This window comes from Struthio camelus, chromosome 1, assembly GCF_040807025.1.
Source record: "Struthio camelus isolate bStrCam1 chromosome 1, bStrCam1.hap1, whole genome shotgun sequence".
Classification (NCBI taxonomy): Eukaryota; Metazoa; Chordata; class Aves; order Struthioniformes; family Struthionidae; genus Struthio; species Struthio camelus.
This window is the reverse complement of record NC_090942.1, coordinates 5,101,244-5,122,019: the sequence shown is the minus strand read 5'-3', so window position 1 is coordinate 5,122,019 and position 20,776 is coordinate 5,101,244. Positions and strand designations below refer to the sequence as shown.

Sequence of the window (20,776 nt, the reverse complement as noted above, 5' to 3'; positions counted from 1 at the left end):
CAAAGGCAAGTCTTGGTGCCTGCAAAGATGCCTTTTTCATTTCTACATGGAGAGGGGCTACGGCTTGGAAAAGAGTAGCTGAGCATCTGCCTGCTAAGTGCAGCTTTGTGTAGGGAATCTGCTGTCCTTGCTGGCATCTGATATAAGTGTATGGATAACGCTTCTCCTGGAGTCTGGCTCTGGGACCTGGGCCGATGCTGAGCGCCTTGGTTATGGCACTGATTTTGCCTGGAAAACAGAGCTCTTGCAATGTGTTTGTTATTTCTATGGGTTAAAAATAGGTTTAGAGATTGCAATCAAAATATCAGGTTCCCCTCACCTCTCTGAGTAGTCTGAAAGTCCTCATTTGACAAGGTGCTCAGTAAGACTCCTGGGTCTGAAGATGGGGAATTTGAGCTCTCATCTCACATAGTACATTGTACTGAACACCGCGGTTAATGCAAACAGAGGAAAAAAAAAAAATCAAGGGATTTATGGGGAAGCTTGGGGTGAAGTGGAGAGAGCCGTGGTGTGTGGATGCTCATTTTCACAGTGAGCTGTCGCCCTAATGGACAGTGATACTAATGACAGAGGATCCCCTATGGTTACAGGGTTCATTCAGAGCTGCCGAGTGCTGGGCATTGCCTGGCTTTCAAAAGTGAGCTCATCCTGCTTAATTTGTAATACTAGGGTTGATAACAATGACATTTAGTTACCCAGGATTGAATTAAGTGCTTTACAAAGCAAAGGGCAGTGTCATTGCTAGGCACAAGGGAGTCTACGCTCTCTGTTGGACAAAAGGGTGAGAAACTTTGGAGAATGGCGAAAGCACGTCGGGTTGGTCGTTGCATCCCGCCGGACGATGGAGATCGAGTGATCAGCCCGTCGCCGTTCTTCGTAACGCCTCCAGCCCCGAGGTGATTTCTGTGGCCATGGGGAGTCTGCTTCCGATCCCACGTATGCTGGATAGGGTAATAAGGCCGTGGAAGAGCTTTCCTGATCCGAAAGTGGTCAATTCTCTACCGCACAGTGTCTGGAAAGCCCGCAGCAGTGCTTCTCTAAATGAGGCTCTTCTGGTTTGATCCCAGCTTTGGGGCTTAGAGGAGAAATCTCTTGTGCCGACTGAAAAACTATGGCCTTTGTAGTTCTGCAGCAGGTTTCCTCCAAATTTATTACACAGGTAGCCAAGAATAAAATTGGCCCTACGTTCTCACATAGGATGCTGTAGCAAAGTTGGAATAATCAGCTTTCAGTTATGCCTGCTGACACAAGGGAGCTGATAAATGACGCAAGTAAAGCAGTATGTTTATGTCTGGAAGATCTTTTGCTTTCCCGAGTAAATTGTAAGGCACTGCTATTCCTGGATCATGGCTGAGCAAATGACATCAGTATAACAGAGATATTTCTGTTGTTTGGTGCCTAATCTGGATGATGAGAAGTCAAAATCGTGTTCCAGGGGACATTAACGTAAAAGAAGCCCTTGGAAGACAGGGCTACGCTCAGCACACGCTCGAAAAACTTGAATGCCCCATCCCTGAGCACCTATTGCAGCAGCTGGGTGGCTCTAGGTGACCTCTGCGTCCGTCGAGGACCAGATGAACGAGTTGCTCAAGGTCCTGCAAGGCCACGGCGGGGAGAGATGAGCTTCCTTCGGCTTCCACTGTCTCCCACCTGCCTCTTGCTCTCCCTCCTCTTTCGTTCACATGCTCTCAAACGAGCACCTCTCCTTTTTATTCCTTTTTTTTAATAAGCTATCAGCACAAGTAGGTTATTGACTTTAACTGAAGGGGAGTAATTAATCACAGTACTTATGAGGTGGATCATTTATTGCAGTTTTTCTGCAGGGATGGCAAGAGAGACAGTTGCTCTTCAGTCAATCAAGGCAGCCTAATCTGGGTTAATGGCACACAGATTACCGTGCTGCTGGGATTTATTAGCCAAATTTCTCTTCTGATCTTGGGCAGTTTAACTTGTAAAGAGCAGTGGGCTCTTGAGAAGAGTGTGTTTGTAATGTATTTTTAGCTAACACAGTTAACTCTACCGAGTGAAAATGTCTAGGCAGTTGCTGGTGGTGACCCTTTGACAAGCTATTTCTTGCTCGGCAAAGCGTGAAGACCTTACTAGAAGAAGGTCTAGCAGAATTCAAAAAAGTAACTTCAAGGTAATAACATCCCATCACCTTGGCCACACATTCGCACCTTCCTGTCACAGCATCCCATATCCGTGCTCTTCCCTTCGTCCACCCATAGTCCCCAAAGGTGGGTTGGAGACGTAGCACAGGCCAGAGAAAGCTTCAAGAAATAAATCACAACACCCAAACCACCCGCTGCCTTCGTATTGTTAAAAAGAAAAAACTTAATTAAGGATGGAGAAACCCAAGGGGAACAAGCAATCTGTGAATGACTCAAAAGGATGTTAGGAAGTAAAAGCTCCTGTGGGTGGTGGGACAGGTTCTCTCCTTGTCATCTCACTTGTTTTGACCAAGAGAATGTAAATAGATCAATTTCTGGACACCTGGAATGGCAGCAGAAAAGATAACAGTCAAACCATACTGAAATTTGATATAGTTGCATAGACAAAGCTGTAAGTAAATTTTAAGGTGAGAACCTAAAGCATGTGTTCATGTCTTCCTTTTGTTTTTACTGATAAAAAGGAGGAGGGGATCATATCAAATCAAAGCATCCATTACTTACTGGTGTAGTCTTGCAGCTGCACATTAAGTGTTACCCGTGAAGCTTTACTGAAAAATACTCAGATTCTGCTTGGCCAAATTTAAAATGTGGTATCTAATTCAAGGGAGCGTATCCTTTTGTTACAGCACCTGTACGAGTGCATGAAGTCAGCAAGATTTACATGTGTGCTCGGAGCTAAGGGTGCTGGTGCAGGCAGAATTGAATATGCAGGGGTTAAAGTCTGTGCCTTGGCCCTCTCTTGAGTTAAGGCTTTAAAAAGTGCAGCATGAAGAGTCTTCTCTCAGAATTGGGATCAGTGTGTTTAGGACAGCCTAAAAACCAGAGTCGAATATTTTGAAGACACCATTCACAAAGTCATGCGGCATATTTTTAGTACACAAAGTAGCTTGTGTAGTCTAGGCAAATAATATTGATTTGAAGTTTGCACATTTTTAAAGTTTCGTTTATAAAAACTTACTTACTTAGCAGCTACAGGAGCTGGCCTATCAATCGACGCCATAAAGCAACGTCTTCCGACAGCGTACAACAGCTACTCGTTCTCTTATAACTATCACACTTCCTTCTAACATCTCTTTATTGGCTTGTTATAAATCCATATTAATGAGACGATAATGTACTGCTGACTCCAGGAATGTATTTGGAATGCACATATATTCTTTGATAGGCAGTTGCTTATAACTTTTGATTTCCACGAAAATCCACTATGTAGTGTTATGTTCTTCCGAGGCTTTCCGTATTTAAGACGATGGAGGTCTGAGGTTGATATTTCTTGATATCTATGGCTTCATCATTAGGAAATCAGATCAACAGCTTTTTGTGCTTTTTTTTTTCTTTGTTACACTGCGTTTTCATCGTTTTTTGATTCATTTCAACAATGCAGAACCTGCTGGTGTGGGAATAGAAGATTGTTTGAAGTTTGAAGAAAGTTGTTTGAGGATGTCTATATCCACACTTGGCTTTTTCCTGAGAGCACACAGAGGAATCCATAAAGAAGAGTGATTTCTTCTTTGTTTATTTGTTTTGTCTGGACAGCGCAGTGACTTTTGTCAAATCCATCTGTCCCTTGAGATAACTATGAATTGGGGACAGAAATATGAATGCAAACAAAACCACTCCCATGTCCAATCTGGGACCTGGTTCCCGGAGATGTATTGTTCATCAAGCTGATTGAAAACATTTGGATTCAGCTGTTTTCTGTCAAAATGCTGCTTTATCAAAATGGAAATATTTTGGGGAACGTGTCAGTTTTGACAAATTGTTTTGATGGGTGAAGTCTAAACAAATTGTTTTAGTGTTCTATGTTGTTTTGATATAAAGACATCTCATTTTGACTCTGTCATTTAGACCTTTATAACATAGTTACGATATATATTTATATATTTAGAGTTTTATAACATATAAATATTGCATCGAAATTATAGTGGCAACAAGTGGAAAAATAGAAGAAAACTCTAAGATGGGAAGGTTTCTAGGTTCTTGCAATGTCCTTTCTACCTTTTCAAAAACCGCACGTCTTAATATTATCTAAAAAAAAAAAAAATGTTTTGAAAGTCCTGAATTACTTATTTGGGAAACTAGTAGTTTTTTAGGAGATACTGATACTTTAGTTTACTTCATAATGAAGTGATAAGAACTGCCCAGGTCCTGTCTGGCTTTAGTTACTCTTGCTAACTGGGTTTGTTCATTCCAATCCCAGGAGGGACTTACTTAAATTTTAATAATAAGATTAGTTGGTGCAGCGAAAGCATTGCCACTTAACAGCTTTATCCGAATGATTTTGAACCATTTTATAAAGCCGTTTCAGAGGCTATTCCTCGCTTCACATATGAAGAAACTAGAACTCAGCACTATTTAGAGGTCAGTGGAGGCCAGTGGGGATTCTGTGGTGGAGATGCTGGCAGGTTGCTAGAGATCCTGGATACTAAAAAAAAAAAAAAAAAAAAAAACAGAAAAATCAAGAGAGTGTTTAAAAAAAAAAAAAAGACAAAGAACAAAAACCAAAAAGAAACCCACAAGATTACAGAAAGAAGGCAAAAAATGCCCATTCTTCCCATTGTTGTGCAAATTTCAAGGTTTTTCCCTGTGGTTTGCGGTGTGCCATTCTTACCAAAAAAAGGTAAAATCCATAAAATCCCATGACTTTTGGAGAAGTGGCTTTAAGAAAAACGGCAACTACCGGAGGACAAGATGAAATCCCAGGAGCTGGTAATGCGATAATAGTCTCTCATATTCACCGAATGGCGTGCCTGTGACTCGGTGCTTTCACGGGCCTGTAAATGCCCTTTTAATCTCTCATTTCTCTGGAGAGGCAGCTAAATCTGAACCCATTATATGTTGCAGCTGAAGCAGGGCACAGGGATTTACGCTGTCGCAGTGGATAAAACTCTCGGCTCGGAGGCCCGCGGTTGAGGAGGACTGCAGGGCGTTCGGTAAATGCACAGCGCAAGGCGAAAGGGCGGTTTCTGAGCAGCTACTGGTGAAAACCAGGGAAAATCCGATGCACGGCAAGCAGCGCCGATGGTATGTTGCACATCTACCACTCAAGTGGTGGCCCCAGTCCTCGGGCCTCGGCTGCTGAACCCAGGTTTGAGCCGTCAGATCGTGCCGCAGACCAGAACCATTTACTCAAAAATGGGAAGATGAGACGGATGTGCAGAAGTGAGAAAATTGCAGGGAGAGAAGAACAGAAGGAAGAGCAGAGATGGGGGCAGGATGGCTGAAATGGAAAAATAAGTGGGAAGAATTGCTATTATTTGGGGTGGTAATGGTTGTGCTCCGTTTTTGATGCAGTTAGGCCCTGTGTAAAGGGAACTCAGCTCTACAACCTGCACGGTCACTTCTGCAGAAACAAGCAGAGCCTTAATGTGCGAGGGTCTTTTTTTTTTTTTTTTTTTGCTTCTAATTTAAGAATCTGCTCTAAACTAGAAGCTCCTCTGTGAAATGAATATTTTGCATTTAAGGAGGCAGGAGGGCTTTGCGTTTTCTTCAGGAAGCCTTGGGTCTGCTTGAGCATCAGTGTCCATGTGCTGGACACTTCCTGAGTCTGGGAATTGGTGCCACACTGCAATTGCTTCTTGGGGATTGGGAAGAGCTGTAAGAAATCCGGGATCTTTCTCAGCAACAGGGGAGACCTTATATGTCTGAGACCTCAATGAGACCTAGGGAGAAGTTTCCAGGTCCAGGCTGCATTCCTCTCTCTATGCATGGATGCGATCTGGAGCAGAGCTATTGGTTCCGTACAGCTGCTGTGGCTGTACCTTGGCCCAGCAGTGCACAGACCTGGCCTCTGTTTTGGGCTGCTCTGCTCTGAGGCAGGTGCTTTTCTAGCATTTTTGTGGCACGAAGATGCTTTAAAGTCTTTGGCCTTGAAGCTGCAGAGGTTTGAAAGCAGCCAGCCGTGCTGGCTCTGAGATGAGCTGAAGCTGAGCTGAAGGAAACGGGCACATCTGTGTAAGCAAGCTGCAGCTCCAGAACAGGATGCTGGTGGCAGCTGCTAAACCTGGGAAGAAAAGTAGTTACGAGTTTAGGGAGCATCGCTTTGACTGATACTTGCCTAGCGTTTGGATCGAGCTGTGGCTAATAAGGCACAAGCTTCTGAAGCTTTTCCCGTGGTGAGAGCGTTGCTAATGCGTGTCTCCTCTCTGGATTATCTAGTGTTTAATCGTTCAGTTCAGCTCAGACTGTGGCCTTTGCATCAGTGGGGGCACGAAATTGAGTCTTTTTCTGCTACCCTGTCTCTTGAGTCATTGCCCTTCCCTCTGATAAATTGGATTGCTGTTGGCCCCCAGGGTCTTTGACCATCATACAATCTCATATTCCTCATTTCTCTGCACAGCAGGCCCCGTGCAGGACCACAGGACTGGCACTAATATGAACCTAGTAATCGGAGCAGTATTGGGACTCTGAGGATCTACTGTCAAGCTCTGTGTCTTCATGAAGCATCAAAATTTCATGCTCTAGAGGACCAACAAGTATTATCATGTTCCTGTTGTCTTGGTCAAGCCTCATTATTTAGGATATCATGTCCAAAGTAATATAACTGGAATATCTCCAATGCTTTCCTGTCATTGGGCCTATTTGGAGCTCCATCATGGCATGGGTGATGGTCCCCTTCCAAGGCGTCCTCTTCACAAACCAGCTGTGCCTGACAAGGAAGGGTGGGTGTGCAATGGGATGGGCAACCTTGAGTCTACATCCCTCCTCAGAGTGGATTTTATTCATTAGTAAAAATCTTCCTCCCAGATTCATGGATTCTCTGGATTGCAGAAAAGTAGGGGTTTCCTACCATGCCATCCAGGCAGAATTATCATGGACTTTAATACTGTGGGGCTTTTTGATCGTCTTTTGAGCTTATGCAGGTCAGTAAGAACTAGAGCGACATGAATGAGGGTGAGAGCAGTCATGCACCCATAAATCACTGCTTGTCCCTACCACACTTTACAGCTGCAGGAGACTTGTCGGAGTATTTCTGTCTGAAGGCTTCAGCAACTGCTTTGTTCTGCATGGCTTTTGCAGAAGGACCTACCTCCCTGCATGAAGTGAATCCATTCGAAATAATTTATCGAGGAGGTTTCTTTTGCTTTTTTTCTTGCGTGTGAGTGCACACACGTGTGCGTTTCTCCCGGCACTGCAGACGTTGGCTGCGATCCCGGAGATGCATTCGGCTTCTGTATGGGTGAAGTTTACAGGGGTCTTCTGTGAAGATGAACGAGCATTTGCTGAGGTGGATGCTCTGAGTGGGCACCCGTGCATTACACTGCCAGGTATTCATTTACCCAGAGGATTTTCTTTGCTTGAATATTCTTGTTTGACATCTTGCTTGGTCCTTGAAGGCTTTTGCAGATACCGTGATGATTCAAATTTGCTTTGTTACTGCTAAAAATTAGTATTTGTATTGTAATCTACTTGCACTGTGGTACTGAGAAGCCCTGATCATGCTGTAGAGGCACAGTAAGAGGGCAGATCCCCATTCCTAAAAACTTTCAGTGCAATCTCTTTTCTCCCAGAAGTTTCCAGAGGCCCTATATCTACAGAGGAAGAATAAAATAAGGCAAAACCCCAGACATGAGACTTTCTTGGGTGAGGATGCTTCTGGTTTGGAAACTAGGAGTAGTTCAGTTTTTCAGCTGAGTCATTTTGGTTGGAAAATGAGATTCACCTTGGCACTTTTGAACTTGGGAGGTCTGTAATGCAGATTTGAATGTTGTTCCTAAAGCCCTGGTTTTATTTAGGTGTCAAAAAGCTGCAGTATGCAAACGTGTTAAAAAGGATGAGGGATTTTGGGTGCCTGTGTTGAGAGGCATTAGAAAGGGAACGGCCTGGCAGAAAGCAAGACCTACATATCAGGCATCTCAAATCAGGCATCTGGAAACGGAGGCATCTAAAACCTGTTGTCAACTTTGAAGATCCTGACGCTTTCTTTTCCCCCTGCCAGCTTTGCAAGTTCGAACCGTGTTCTTTTTATCACATTTGTCAGTCCTTCGTAATGAAGCTCTGGCATTCAAAATTTGGCTGACAACTTTGTGGGTATGAGCCAAAATGAAGTTCAACTTGCACCTTTCTCTGATGCATCCAGTGCTGTTCACAGTCAGAGGCAGAAGCTTGCGCTAGAGGGGTTCTAGTCTCATTCATTATGGCAATTACTGTGCTCTCACTGATGCCAAAATTAAGCTTGTCATTTTTATCCTAATGTAGGTGGACAGGAACTGAAGAGGTGCATGCGACGGGAATGTTGAAAGGGGAGGCACCACATATAAACCATTTCTTCTCAGGCTATTCCTTCATCTTAAATCATGTAAAGGTCATAAGTCTCCTGGGAATCATACCAAATCTGGGTTGCAAAAAAGTTAGAGCAGTTCCAGGCCAGTTTAAGTGTTATTTTGTAGAGGCTGAAGTCCAGTGCTTTAAAGTCAGCTAATTTTAAATGCATTTAAATACACTTGCAAGGTTGTTTAGCTCTATAAACTAAAAGCATCGTTTAAACGACATGGGGAAAACTGGCTTTCAGAGAAGGGACACAACTCAGAAATGAGGTGTAGCAGTATTAGTTCTGCTGGGCATGGCTTCTCTCCTTGTCCATGGCCAACCGCGTGGGTTGCATAACGTATTTAGGGTGTAACTTGAGTATGGGCCTGAGTTTATCCCGGAGTCCAAGCATGCCGAGCGTTGGGCCAAAGCGAGCCCAAGCGAGAGCACATAATGACGAGTTTTGTGGCAATAAATGGGGCTTTGCCGCTGACCCCCAGCTCTGGGAAGGGCTGTGAAGTCACATTCACTGAGCTTTTGAAAGCATGTAGAGATCCCACTGTGATTTCTGCAGAAGCCCAACGTCCTACAGAGCAGATTAGTCACGCCTGACTAATCTGAGATTTCCACAAAGCGTGAGATTTCCTTTTCCAGCAAAGGACCGGGCTTCCTTTGGGCCAAACGTGGTGACTGCCGTAATTTCATTATTCTGGAGTGATGCTGGTTGATACTGGTGAGGCTTTGAGTCTGTTTTCTAATCCAGACCTTCCTGTGCTCCCCTATGGGATAATAATCATTCAACCCTGTCGCTAGTTGTTTGTTCAGAGCAAAGCTTTTAATTTTCATATGAGTGATTTTTTTCCCCCCCTTCTACAGGTGTCACTATATTTAGACCTGTATCTCTGTTTGTTATCTAACAAATAAGTAAGTTTTCTGGGGAGGGAAGAATGCTTCTGATGTGATCTAACCCCCATTCATAGGCAGGTGAAATTAAAGTCTATCTTCTGGGTTTCCAACTGCGAACGCACAGGATGAATTAGAAGAGGCATCTGAATCTCTGAAGCTGAGATTTGCTGAATTGCCTAAGGGACTTGGGTGCCCAACTTCCACTACTGACAAGAGCTGAAGAACAAGAATTGGAATCCCAGAGGCAGCATTTGTACATTTCAGTTTAAATCTTCTCAAACTGTGTTGACGTAGACTGCTACAGAAACACTTAACGGCTTATGATGTTTGGCTCAGAAGAACGGTTTGGCAAATTTTGTGAAATGAAATAGATATTCGTGGTAAATTGTTGGAGTCTTTCTTAATGTGCAAGTTTATTAATGCAGCAGCTGACGTACCATGTTCTCGAGGTTGATCTTTTTCGGCTTTGTGGGGGAAAGTGCCTGGAATTCTACTATGGTCCTGCTGAGGAATTGCAAGTTTGCGTAACTTCTTTTCTCTGAGGCCATTAGCAAACATACAAAGAGACCTTATAAATCATATCTGAGCCTATGCGGTAAGCGGGAAATGAGAGGTTACAAAAGCAAGGGGCTAATTTTGAAGGAGAGCAATGCAACTGAGAAGCTGCAGCGCTGTAAATCACTGCCGCTGACTGCATTGGAGCGAGGTCTCCTTCCCTTATTTTGGGATCTAGCTGCATGTGCTTGTGTAGGTGGTGCAAGGAACTGAGCAAAGAACCAGCTTTTTTCCCTGGTCTGAATTGTGGCCGTATCCGAAAGTTTAAACACGTGGCTGCATTTCCTCTTGTGTGCAAAGCGCAGGGCTGCTAATCCCAGAGGAAATCTCTCCAAAATACGTGTGGCAAGTCCATTGCAATGTGCCGCGCTAAGTATTTCTTTTCTTTCCTCACCCTCCACAGCAATCAAAGAGAAATACGTGGACTGGACGGAGTTTCTCATACACGATTTGACAGGCGCCCGGACCGCACCTGCAAATTTACTGGAAGGCGTATGTATTAGATTGCAGTTTCTCTCCGATAACGCGTCGCGGTGTTCGTGCTGCAGCGGTGTCCAGCGTGTGAGGCTGCGTGCTTGCAATGTCCGTGTGCTGTGAGCGTGCCCGAGCCAGCGCTGGCTGAGAGTCAGCGGCGGCGTTGCCTTGACCTCCACTGGCTCTGCTTCTGACCGAGTTACGGGGTAGTTTATTTTGCCTTTTATTTAATGAAGTTTGGTTCTCGTAAAAGCCTGGACAGTGAAGGAGAGATTGAGAGAGTCTGTGGCAAGGAGGACGCAACCCCGTTAGCTCCGCCGAAGTGATGGCCCAAACTTTTGAGCTTGGTCATGATTGGAGAGGGGGCTTATTAGGTTGATGGGGAGTGCTGTCAGGTTAGTGTGTGCATCAAAAAAGCTTTCCAAGCGCCTTCCCTCCTCGAGATCCATCTAAAAGCAGGAGTCAGGTTTAGCAGGAAGCGGTGTGAGATGCCCTCAGTGAGCAGCAGCCAGGAGAGGAGAGGAGATATTTCTACAAATGCACCCAGATGGCAAAGGCCACGCAGCACATCTGTGGAGACAGTTGCCCTTGGGCAACCTCTACTCACTTCGAAGTCTTTCACAAAGATCTTACAGGGTCACCTTGAAACCATGTGAGCTGGGCAGCCTCTCCAGGAGGATCTGCCCTGCTCTTGTGTGGGTGCTGTGCCTGGTTGAACTTCCTATAATCACTTGTATTGGCCTTTGGGAAGGCAGGTGTGCCTCCAGGCACCATTTTTGATCATTTTGTCCCTCCCGCGTAGCCTATCAGGAGGGTTTTCTTCTCGATCAGGGCGAGCAGCAGCCCTTGCACCCCCTGAGCGATGCCCGTGTCCGCTGCCACTCTGTTCCTGGACCATTCCCAGACAGGACCTGCAAAAAGCCAGCGGTTGCAGCACTCATCTCGGATGTGTCCCAGTGCCTTTCCTAGGCTCCCCCTTCCCTTTTGGTAGGCAAAGAGAAGATGCAGTCCTGGGGCAGAAATGTGGGGAAATCACACGGTGCCATGGCTTAAAACACTTCCTAGCCCATATTCCAGTGGCGTTTTATGCGATATATGTGCTTAGTGGCGTCCGTGGCGTGCAGTGTATGTAACTCCCTGTCGACAGATTTGCTGTTCGTGAGTGCTGCAGATTGTTGTTGTGTTGTTAAATCAATATGCAGTGATGCTTTTTTTTTCCTTCCACACTCTAGCTGTGCTTATAAAGAGTTGTTGCATTATCGTAAACATTAATATTTCATGCAACCCAATTATTAATCTTGGCCGCTCAATTCTCAGGAGGAAGTGACAACCCATTGGCTTAGGATTTAGCACACGAATCAGAGAAGCAGTATTAACTTTTTTTATTGCCAGGGATCTATTATAATAAGTTAAATCATAATGCTGTCATTTGATGTTAAAGAATGTTTTGTTGCAGTGAAACTGTTATATGAGAGAAAAATCACATGGAAGTAGATTTCCATGATATTGTTAAATTTTGACACTGTATTTTGCCATTAAATTTGAGGAGATTGTACAGGTGTTCCTCATATATACAATAGAAGAGTGGCTTATAATGGCAAATAATGTAGTTCTGAGGAATATGTATGAATCGTAGAGCTGGTTAAAACTGTATGTGGGATAACATTTTAGTTAATTTTAATTATATTTTTACCAAATTCTCATTCTGTAACCTACATTTTTGGCTTAAAACAAAGGAAATCAAAATTAGTTCCATTTCAGAGTTTTGAATGCTTTCACAATTCAAACTGAAAGAGATTTCTTTCCAAAAATAAGGCTTTCACCTTTCTTGTTTCCAGCCACCCTTAGAAAGAACCATTCTCAGGCTGACTCTGATTTACAAAATTAATATTTAAAAAATGTTCTGAAAGGGATATATATTTTTTTAATTCAAATGAAGTGGGACAAACGCATGCACACCAAAATTGATCTGGTCTTTGACATATTTTGCCTGTGCTTAGCATCATCCTTGAGGGCTCTTGAAGCTTTTCTGGAGAGCAATATTTTCAGCTATTAGGGTGATTTTTAATGCTGCTCTTAAAGCCCTGAAATTGAGAAATTGTATAAGAATCCAAGCTTGGATAAAAAAAAGTCTAATCCTGATAGTTGTGGAGAGAGGCTTGATGACACAAACAGGCTCACAATCATAAAACAAAAATGCAGAGTCCCAAAGGGATGATTTTGAAAAACATCTCATGATTTTTTAATGCCTGCAGTTGTCAGCTTTTCAGGTGTAAAGTTAAGCACGTGTGCAAATGGTTGCAAAACTGGGATTGCCGAAAATACTGCGTATAGGCAAAGAGCCTCATTCACTGGGGTATCTCTGTGGCTTGACCCAGAAAATCCTGTGTGCCTCGGGTTTGAGCCAAAGCCCACGAAGGCTGGTGAGAATCTGCCTTTGGCCTTGGTGAGCTTTGGAGTAATGACCCTCTTGCACCCGGGCGGTGGATAACAATTTGCTGTTCATGTCCGTAGGAGCAAGCTCAAGTCTTGATTGGGAGAGATCAGCACATCATAGAAGGCTTTCAGGGTCATGCCCTAAATAGTAACCTTTTAGGTAACTAGCAGGGTCCAGTCCTGTGATCGGTTCTTATCGGTTGAAATCAATGAGAATTTGGTTTGAAATCCCCAAATATAACTGGACTTTGAATCGTTTGGGAGCATCCTAAGGGGATGTGCCTTATGAGCTGTTCCACCTGTTATTATTCTGTTTTTTTTTGTTATTGATGTTGATGTCGGTTGAGGAATTAGCACAACTGTTGTTTTCTGTTTTACTTCTGAATTTGCACTTGGAAGACATTGGGTAAAATAGAAGAAGAACAGACTGTTTGCTGATCGCTTGGATGATGGTGTGAAAAACAAAAATAATCTGCTGTCATCTGTTTCCTTGAGAAGTCTTCAAATAAAGTTTAAAATAAGGAGTTTTGCTTCTATTCAAACAGCCTCTGCGAGGAAAAAACCCTGTAGACCTCATTACAGTTGATTCCTTAATAGAGCTGCAGGATTCCCAGAATCCCTTTCAGTACTGGATAGTTAGTGTGGTTGAAAATGTTGGAGGAAGATTACGCCTTCGCTATGTGGGATTGGAGGAGACTGAATCCTATGACCAGTGGTTGTTTTACTTGGATTGCAGACTTCGACCAGTCGGTTGGTGTCAAGAGAATAAATACAGAATGGACCCACCTGCAGGTAAATACCTCTCTAAAAACACAAACTCTGTTCTCTGCGTTTGCTGATTTGTCGAGATACTTTGCAAATATGTTCTTATTCTCCAGCATTCACATTGCTTTGACTATAGTTTCTACCTGAAAAACATTGTATACGATGTATACGATAGGTCAGGCCTAGGAGGGCAAGATTTACGTCCTGGTCATGTTGCAGATTTTCTTTGTAAAGAAGCAAAATCTTTCCTTGTTCTCCTTTCAGTACCTTTGGGGTTAACACTACTTCTGGTGAGCGTAGTTCTTTAGGGAAGTCTCCACCTCTTACAGCGTTCAAACGCAGGGCTGTTCAGGAAAGAACATAGGTACCCTAATTTGGGTTCAAATGTCCTATATGACACCCCTCAGTACTGCTTAGGCTCCGTTTTCCCTTACTGTGCCCTAGAGACCTCTTGCCAGTCTGGGTTGTCATGGCCACGTATGTTTCTCTAGCATAGCAGTGGACCTCCGTGAAGTTTCCTGAGGCTAGGGAAAGTATTTTGGGACTGTCATGGTTGATCTAACATATCTTCTGTACTCAGCTGAAATGTGGCTGTACAGTTACCAAGGGAGACCTGCTTGTGTTTGACCAGCTCAGAAAGTGCGGTGGGGGAGTTGACATGGTCCATGTCAACCTGCCCTTGAAGGGGTTGTCACTAGTCAAGAAACTACTCCTCTGAGCAGGTGGTAGACTGGGGTCTTTCATATATAGAAGACCATAGCTTTTGTCCTGTATTGCCTCCAAGGGAGCAAAGTTTTTGCAAGTGTATTGGACCAGGTTCAGCTTCAGAAGTTCCAAGTTAGAGAAGGAGGTCTCTAGAGTTGAGCTGAGTGTTCAGATCAGGTTGGAAGGAGGAAGCCAGGGAGTGCAAGTTCAGAAGCTGTGGAAGTCCAAGCGCAAGAGATATGCGAGGGGCAGGAGCCGGGCAGAAGGGTGAGGTACAAGCAGGCTACGTAAAAGCGCAAGGCAAGAGCAGGGTCTAGGGATCGTCCGAAATCGGACTCCAAACAGCAGAAGTGGGTTCAGCAAAGGAAGCAGGATCAAACAGGCAGAGTAGGAAGAAGGGCAAGGCTGAGTGCAGGGGGAGAGCAGATGAGAAACTAAGGATTACTAAGGAAATAAAGCACGGTGAAGCCTAGGAACCACAGCAGGGGATCAGGGCTGCTGGCAGCCTCCTCGAGGATCCCGTACAGAAACACCCACTGGCAGCATCTGGAGCTGTGCCCATTTCCCTGGCAGGTTATCTGGAGGAGTGACTCCTCTAGGCAGTGCCCCATTACTCTTTGAGGGAAGACAGTGAGGGTGAATTTTCTCCTCCCACCCCAATACTATTGGTCAAAACTCTGTAAAAGTCGCTGGGCAATTGGGGTTTTCTCTCCTCGCAGTGTCTGACTTAGAGCTGGTCTTACTTGAATTGGTTGAGTTGGTCAAGTCAGGTTATTTGGCTTGAGTCCTCTTGGAGTTAGGGGTTTGGTTAAATGTGACAGCTTAGCCTGCTGCATGTATGGCCTGCTTTGGGGCAGAAAACATGCAGCATCAGTGTGTTTCATAAAGCCTGTGGCTTATACTCAGGGCCGCAAAGCAGCTTGCCGAATCCTGTGGAGCATGGCCCACCTTTGCCAGTTGTCTGCAGCTCCAGGCTGCCCAGAACCCCAGTTCCCCCAGAGAGCTGAGGTGATTTCTTGGTTAATGCGTAGGATTCGGCCCAGCAGACCTAGATTTGATTCCAGCTTTTCCTGTGTAGGTGGATGACCTGTTCAGATCTGTGCCTCCTTTTCCTCATATCCGGGGTGGAGGTTTCCCACTGGTGTCAAGTGGTGAGAGAGAGGGAGTCCTTCTTTGGGCAAGTATTTCTGACGTGGCTCTTCTCCTTCACACTTGGTTCAGAGCAGTCACCCCCAGTGGTGCTCATGGTGTCTGTCTTGGATAAGGGTCTAACTAAGGGTCTCTTGAATGCTCTACAGAAATGCCTGGTTTTCCTCACTGGTGAGGTAGGAAGTCGATGCTCCCTATCACTTCTAGATTAGATGCGAACGGTAGGTAGAGAGCATGAATATCGCTCACTGTTATTTCACAGTGTTTTTCATTACAGAGAAACAGCTTTTCATTGATCATGTCTGAGCCCTCTTGTCCTGTGTAGGTTTGATGAATCAGTATAGAAATGGCCCTAATCTACTTTGTACCTCCTCTTTGTTTATTCCGTTCTCCTTTTACGCTTTCCTGCTTTTATCTGCTTATCTTTCCTTCTCTCTCGCTCCTTTTCTTTCACTTGTCCTATCCCTAGGCTGGTTATTGGACTCTCTGCTGAAATTGTGTATACTTCCTCTCTCCTCTCCTTGATATCACTGCTTTTTGAATTTCTTTGTCTTATTCTCTGAATCTGGCATCTGTTTCCTCTCTTTGTCATTTCTCTGGCTGTTCACCTGTTAGTGAACATTGTTATTAATGAGTGCAGTGGTCCAGATCTTCATCCTGGCTTGTGCTAACTTAAATAGGTGTGCATTGCTTTACGCTTTATAAGGTTGTGTCTCATTGGAGGTCCCTGAGAAACAGACCCTTTGGGTCTGAACCCTTCCGTATGCTCATGAGTCCTCTCCTCCTCCATACCTCTACCAAGGATGTTTCCTTGATCCCTTCTTCTGTGCTACCCAGTTGTCAGGCTGTGCAGTCCAGGGACTAACCAGTTAGAAATGGGAATCTAATGAGTTTCTAGTTCTAAAATTTTTTGACAGTGCCTCAGAGATCTTTGCTTTGCTCCTGTAGATGGAGAGATCTTTGCTTTGCTCCTGTAGATGGGAATGCTGCTTGTTCCACCTGCAGCACTGTGAACTGTGTTGGCCATTTGATGTCAACACAGTCATAAAGCCCAACAGATAATAAAGCTTATTGAGACAGTTGTGATACCACACTGACCCACAGGAAGGACAGGGAAAACAGTGAAGTGGCTAGTGCTAGAGGATCAGAGGATACATTACGAAGTAAAAAGTGTTCAAAAGCAGTCTTGGAACAAGCAGGCGGGTGGGCAGCAGCGATTTATCAGGATGAGGTGCTGTATGGCAGAGAGCTCTGAAGAAACGCAGTGATGAAGCTGCTGAACCACAGCCCGTGGATAAGTAACCTCTCACTTAAAACCATCCTGGGTACCAGCGGGCTGGGAGGTGACTAACGGAATGCTAGGGTTTAAACCGGAAGGCAGTGTTCCCTGGATGGCTGGAGACCAGTAGAGCATAGTGGGAACACATCCCTACCTGCTTAACCTCCTTCCTACAAGCTTTCCCAGGCTGCTCTTACTGGCTTCTCTAGTAAACAAGATTTAGGCTAGAATGACCGGTGTGGACCTTCTTAGGAAGGAGAAATGATCTATGGGCAGTATGTTGTGATTTACACAGAAGGGATTAGATTCATCTGCTGTAGTATAAGCATTGAAAAGATGCTTCATCGTGAGCTAATTGTTTTTTCTTTACGATCAGTCGAGAGAAGGGGGCTCCAGACAGTAATTCCTCTTATCCTAAGAGAGATAGATAACATAGGTCAAATGAAATGATGTCTTCATAAGCCTGTTTCTTTTCTGCTCCCCACTCAGGCAGTTGAGAGCAACTAGCACAGACCTGGTGGTCTAACTTTTGGAGATCTGAAGCCAATTGAGACGGCTCCTTTACTGATAAAGAAATGACCTCAGCGTACATATCAAAGCCTTTATGGATCTCCTCTCAGGAGATGTTGAGGCCTCTCAGCTCCTCCCAGAATTGGGCTCTCAGTGCCGTGTGTGCAATTACTGTAAGATGTGGCGGTTCAGTTACACTTCAGCCCTGTGGGTTGTTACAGTGCTTTGCCTGCCGTTCACTCAAATGTTGCGTATGCACCATTAACTTTATTTCCCCATAGTTTCACACTGATCCGCCTCTGGAGGCTGCCAGGTTGAGGTTCACCTTGCCTTGCAGGTTCAGAGGTGGCCAAGCTTCCTCTGTGTAACTGGTACTGCTGGGTCTTTTGAGATGCAGAGCACGTCTTGCATCTTATAAAGGAGATCCTGTGGATCCAGAAGTTTATAACATTTCTGTGGAGAGGTCTCTTTTCTGAGGCTCTCCAGATCCTCGCACCCACCTTGATGTGCAAGAATTTGCATGATAGTCCTTAGGAAATAGCACCCTTGCTGTCTTCTCCACATGGCAACTTTCCCATGTCCTGCAAGCCCTTTTAACTGATGCAGGTGGGGAATAGCCTATCTTTTCCCCTCAGATGTACAACCGATTCCAAAGTAGGCCTCCTTGCTAGGGCAAATTGGCAGAAACCCCTTGACACAGAGCCACTGATGGTCTTGCCTCAACTGTTAATGCAGGAAGAGATTGTCTTGTTTTATATTACTTTCTAGTTAAAGACAAATTGGCAGTCATTTTAATTGCGCACTCCTTGTTAACCTAAATACAAATTGACGCAGTACACTTTGTTCAATTACCTGCAACACTATCACTTAAACAAGATGCTTTTTGCCCTTTTAACCATGCGATTTAGTGTCCATAAACTTGCTAGCATAAGTTAACTGCCACCATCTAATGAAATGCCCACATAATATTGCTTTCCGGTTACTGAAATCATTAGCGTTGTCTTTATCTTTCAAAGCTTGTTGACCCTGCACAAAAAATTGCCACTTGTTTTCACTGATTTTGAGCAGAATCGCCCAAAATGTCACTCTCCTCTCCTGTGCTTCACTGCCATCACACAGTAGAAGACGATGGGGGTCGTAGCAGGATAAATAGAAAAGGCCATGGAGGCAATGATGCCCTGGGCCAGATTTTTTTAAATAAAAAAAAATAATTTATTTTGCGTTCTTTGACCGTCACGGTTACCTCTTTGGGGTCTTCTCAACAACGATGAGTTCTGGGTGTTATTTTCCCATGTTTTCCTTGCTGTCCCAGCATGAAAGGTTCGTAGAAGATGGGGCTGTTGGGACTTTTGCTGATCTGTGTTGAGCTGAAGCAACAGGCAGTCTGCACCTTGGGGCAAAACCATGAAGAACTGAGTATTGCCCTGTTTGGTGTCATGTAAGCCAGAAAGGGAGAAACGAGGTGGGTCATTTCCCTTCCTGCACTTTAGGTTGATCAGAAGAAAGGGAGAACTGAGGCAACAGGTCTATAAAGTAATGAATGATTAAATGAAGAGTGAACTTAACACTTGCTGCACATGCTGTAAACTGATGCTTGAAATGTACGTTCCCCTGAATAACCAGACAGGTGAGGAATGCAAAATACAGCCCTGAAAGGTTAACGTTTCCCATTAAGTATGTTTAAATTCATATGCATATCCTTGATGTCTGTCTGAAGTAGCAAGGTTTGATATAGTGGAAGTATAAATACATCCACTTCCAGTGAGTGATTCTGCAAATCCTATTTTGATAAGGTCTTAAATCTGTTGAGATCAGAGCATAAAATTCTCTTGTACTGTCAGTGCTAGGTGAAAACAGTGCTTGCTGATTCCTTTTTTTTATATATATCTTTTATATTCTCCTTCAGAATTGTAAGATACGGCAGTAAATCTCCGCTAGCCAGAAAATATATTTGGTTATTAGATGAGCAGAATTTAAATATAAATTGGGCCAAATTAAACTGTGAGGTAACTGTGTGAAGCCAAACCCGACAAAAGAAAAGCTTCCCACTATTCACTCTGTATCGAGGTTCAGGTTTATTATTGGATAAATGTTCATTTCCATTTTAATAATTGTTGCAATCTGTCTACCTATCTTGTCTCTTTAAGACCTTGATATGAATGCTCTGCAATAACTTGCTATGGGCAGGATAACAATATGTTTTCTAGGGCAGAAGTAAATCCAATATAATGTTCTTCATCATTGTATTGTTTTCTACATTGTTTCCTTTGATGATTCATAGCCCTTTCACGGCAATGAATCATAAAGGGCTTGCTAATGTAATGATTTAATGATATTAAACCTATTTAAAGAAGCTCACTGAAAGCAATGTGAATCCACACAAAGATGTTGCCAAAAAGTATCGTGAGCAGAATTTGTAAGGATTAGTTGTTGAATTGGTGTGATGCTCCAGTTTCAGCGTAGTACGGACAAATGTGTCTGGGTGGAAATTTAGCTGAGATGTTCCTTGCCTTCCCACACCTACCCCCCATAATAAAAAAAAAAAGAAAAAAAAGAAAAAAAAAGGCTTTCCAATGAACCGAAGCATCAATAAAGACATTTCTGGTTTTGTTCAAATATGATTAATATTGGCTGAAAACCTGAGGCTCCTCAGACTGCAAAACATCAGGTATTTTGAGAACTGAAAATCAGAACAGAGAGTTTCTTTTTTTAAGTAATGAGAAAGTACAGTATTTGTTTCTTCAGCAGCAAATGAAGAATGTATATTTGTCTGTTTTTTACTCCAGGATAGAAAACGCAGTCTGCCTCAAATGTGCCCTTGCTACTTGCTTTTGTGTTAAATTTATCCACAGTGTACAGCTTCAAATATACACGCCGTTCCTTTTGCTTTGACTATCCGTTTTCATGACACAGGGACTGAAGTCTTTCAAAAATGTTTTTTTTTTTTGTTATCATCCCTTTAGATATCTATTCTCTGAAGACTATATCTGAGTGGAAATGCACTCTGGAAAAATCCCTTAATGATGCAGCAAATTTTCCTCTTCCGATGGAAGTATTCAAGGTAAAAGATGCACATTTTTCCTTCTGTTACGGAACCCGCAGGGCATAAATACCATGCAGCGTTTAGCAGCTTAGGTTAAACTTTTGCAGGAAAATGCTCGTGCTCTTAATGTATCACTGTGAAAGGTCACAAGTGCGATGTTTGCATAAAATTGCATTTTGCTCTTCTGTGGACCTCCCATTTTGGGAACTGGTGTCTTGTAGACAGTGATGGAGTGATCAGCACTGATTTCTGCAACTTCGTTTTTGATATGTCTTGTTATATGAGGCCTGTGCTAAAGGCGTCATACACAACTCTGAAAACATAGGGCTAATTTAAAATAAGGTAATGACAAAGTGGGCATAAGCTAGCCAGCTTTCTGGGAGCTTTATACCAAATCTTCGTGTGGTCCTGTGCCACAAGGCAGAGAAACCTCCTTCAGAGCCCTGTAGCGGGAGATAATTTGCTCCCACACCGTTTCTCTTCTCACTCCGGTTTTTGATAGTTGGAGGTCTGCTTCGGCCTCGAGGTGCCAGCTTT

General features: G+C 43.8%; 1 protein-coding gene across 3 annotated transcripts in view; it reads left to right on the top strand.

Moving 5' to 3' along the window:
- The window catches only part of SFMBT2 (Scm like with four mbt domains 2), a 115,486-nt gene that overhangs the window by 41,084 nt on the left and 53,626 nt on the right, over positions 1–20,776 (top strand). For 2 of the 3 annotated variants that reach the window (XM_068958406.1, XM_068958486.1), the window contains exons 5-7: positions 10,282–10,370; positions 13,334–13,580; positions 20,160–20,257. In XM_068958406.1, the coding sequence (XP_068814507.1) occupies positions 10,282–10,370; positions 13,334–13,580; positions 20,160–20,257 (434 nt within the window). The remainder of the gene's footprint in view (positions 1–10,281; positions 10,371–13,333; positions 13,581–20,159; positions 20,258–20,776) is intronic. The other variant, XM_068958569.1, reaches the window with a different exon arrangement.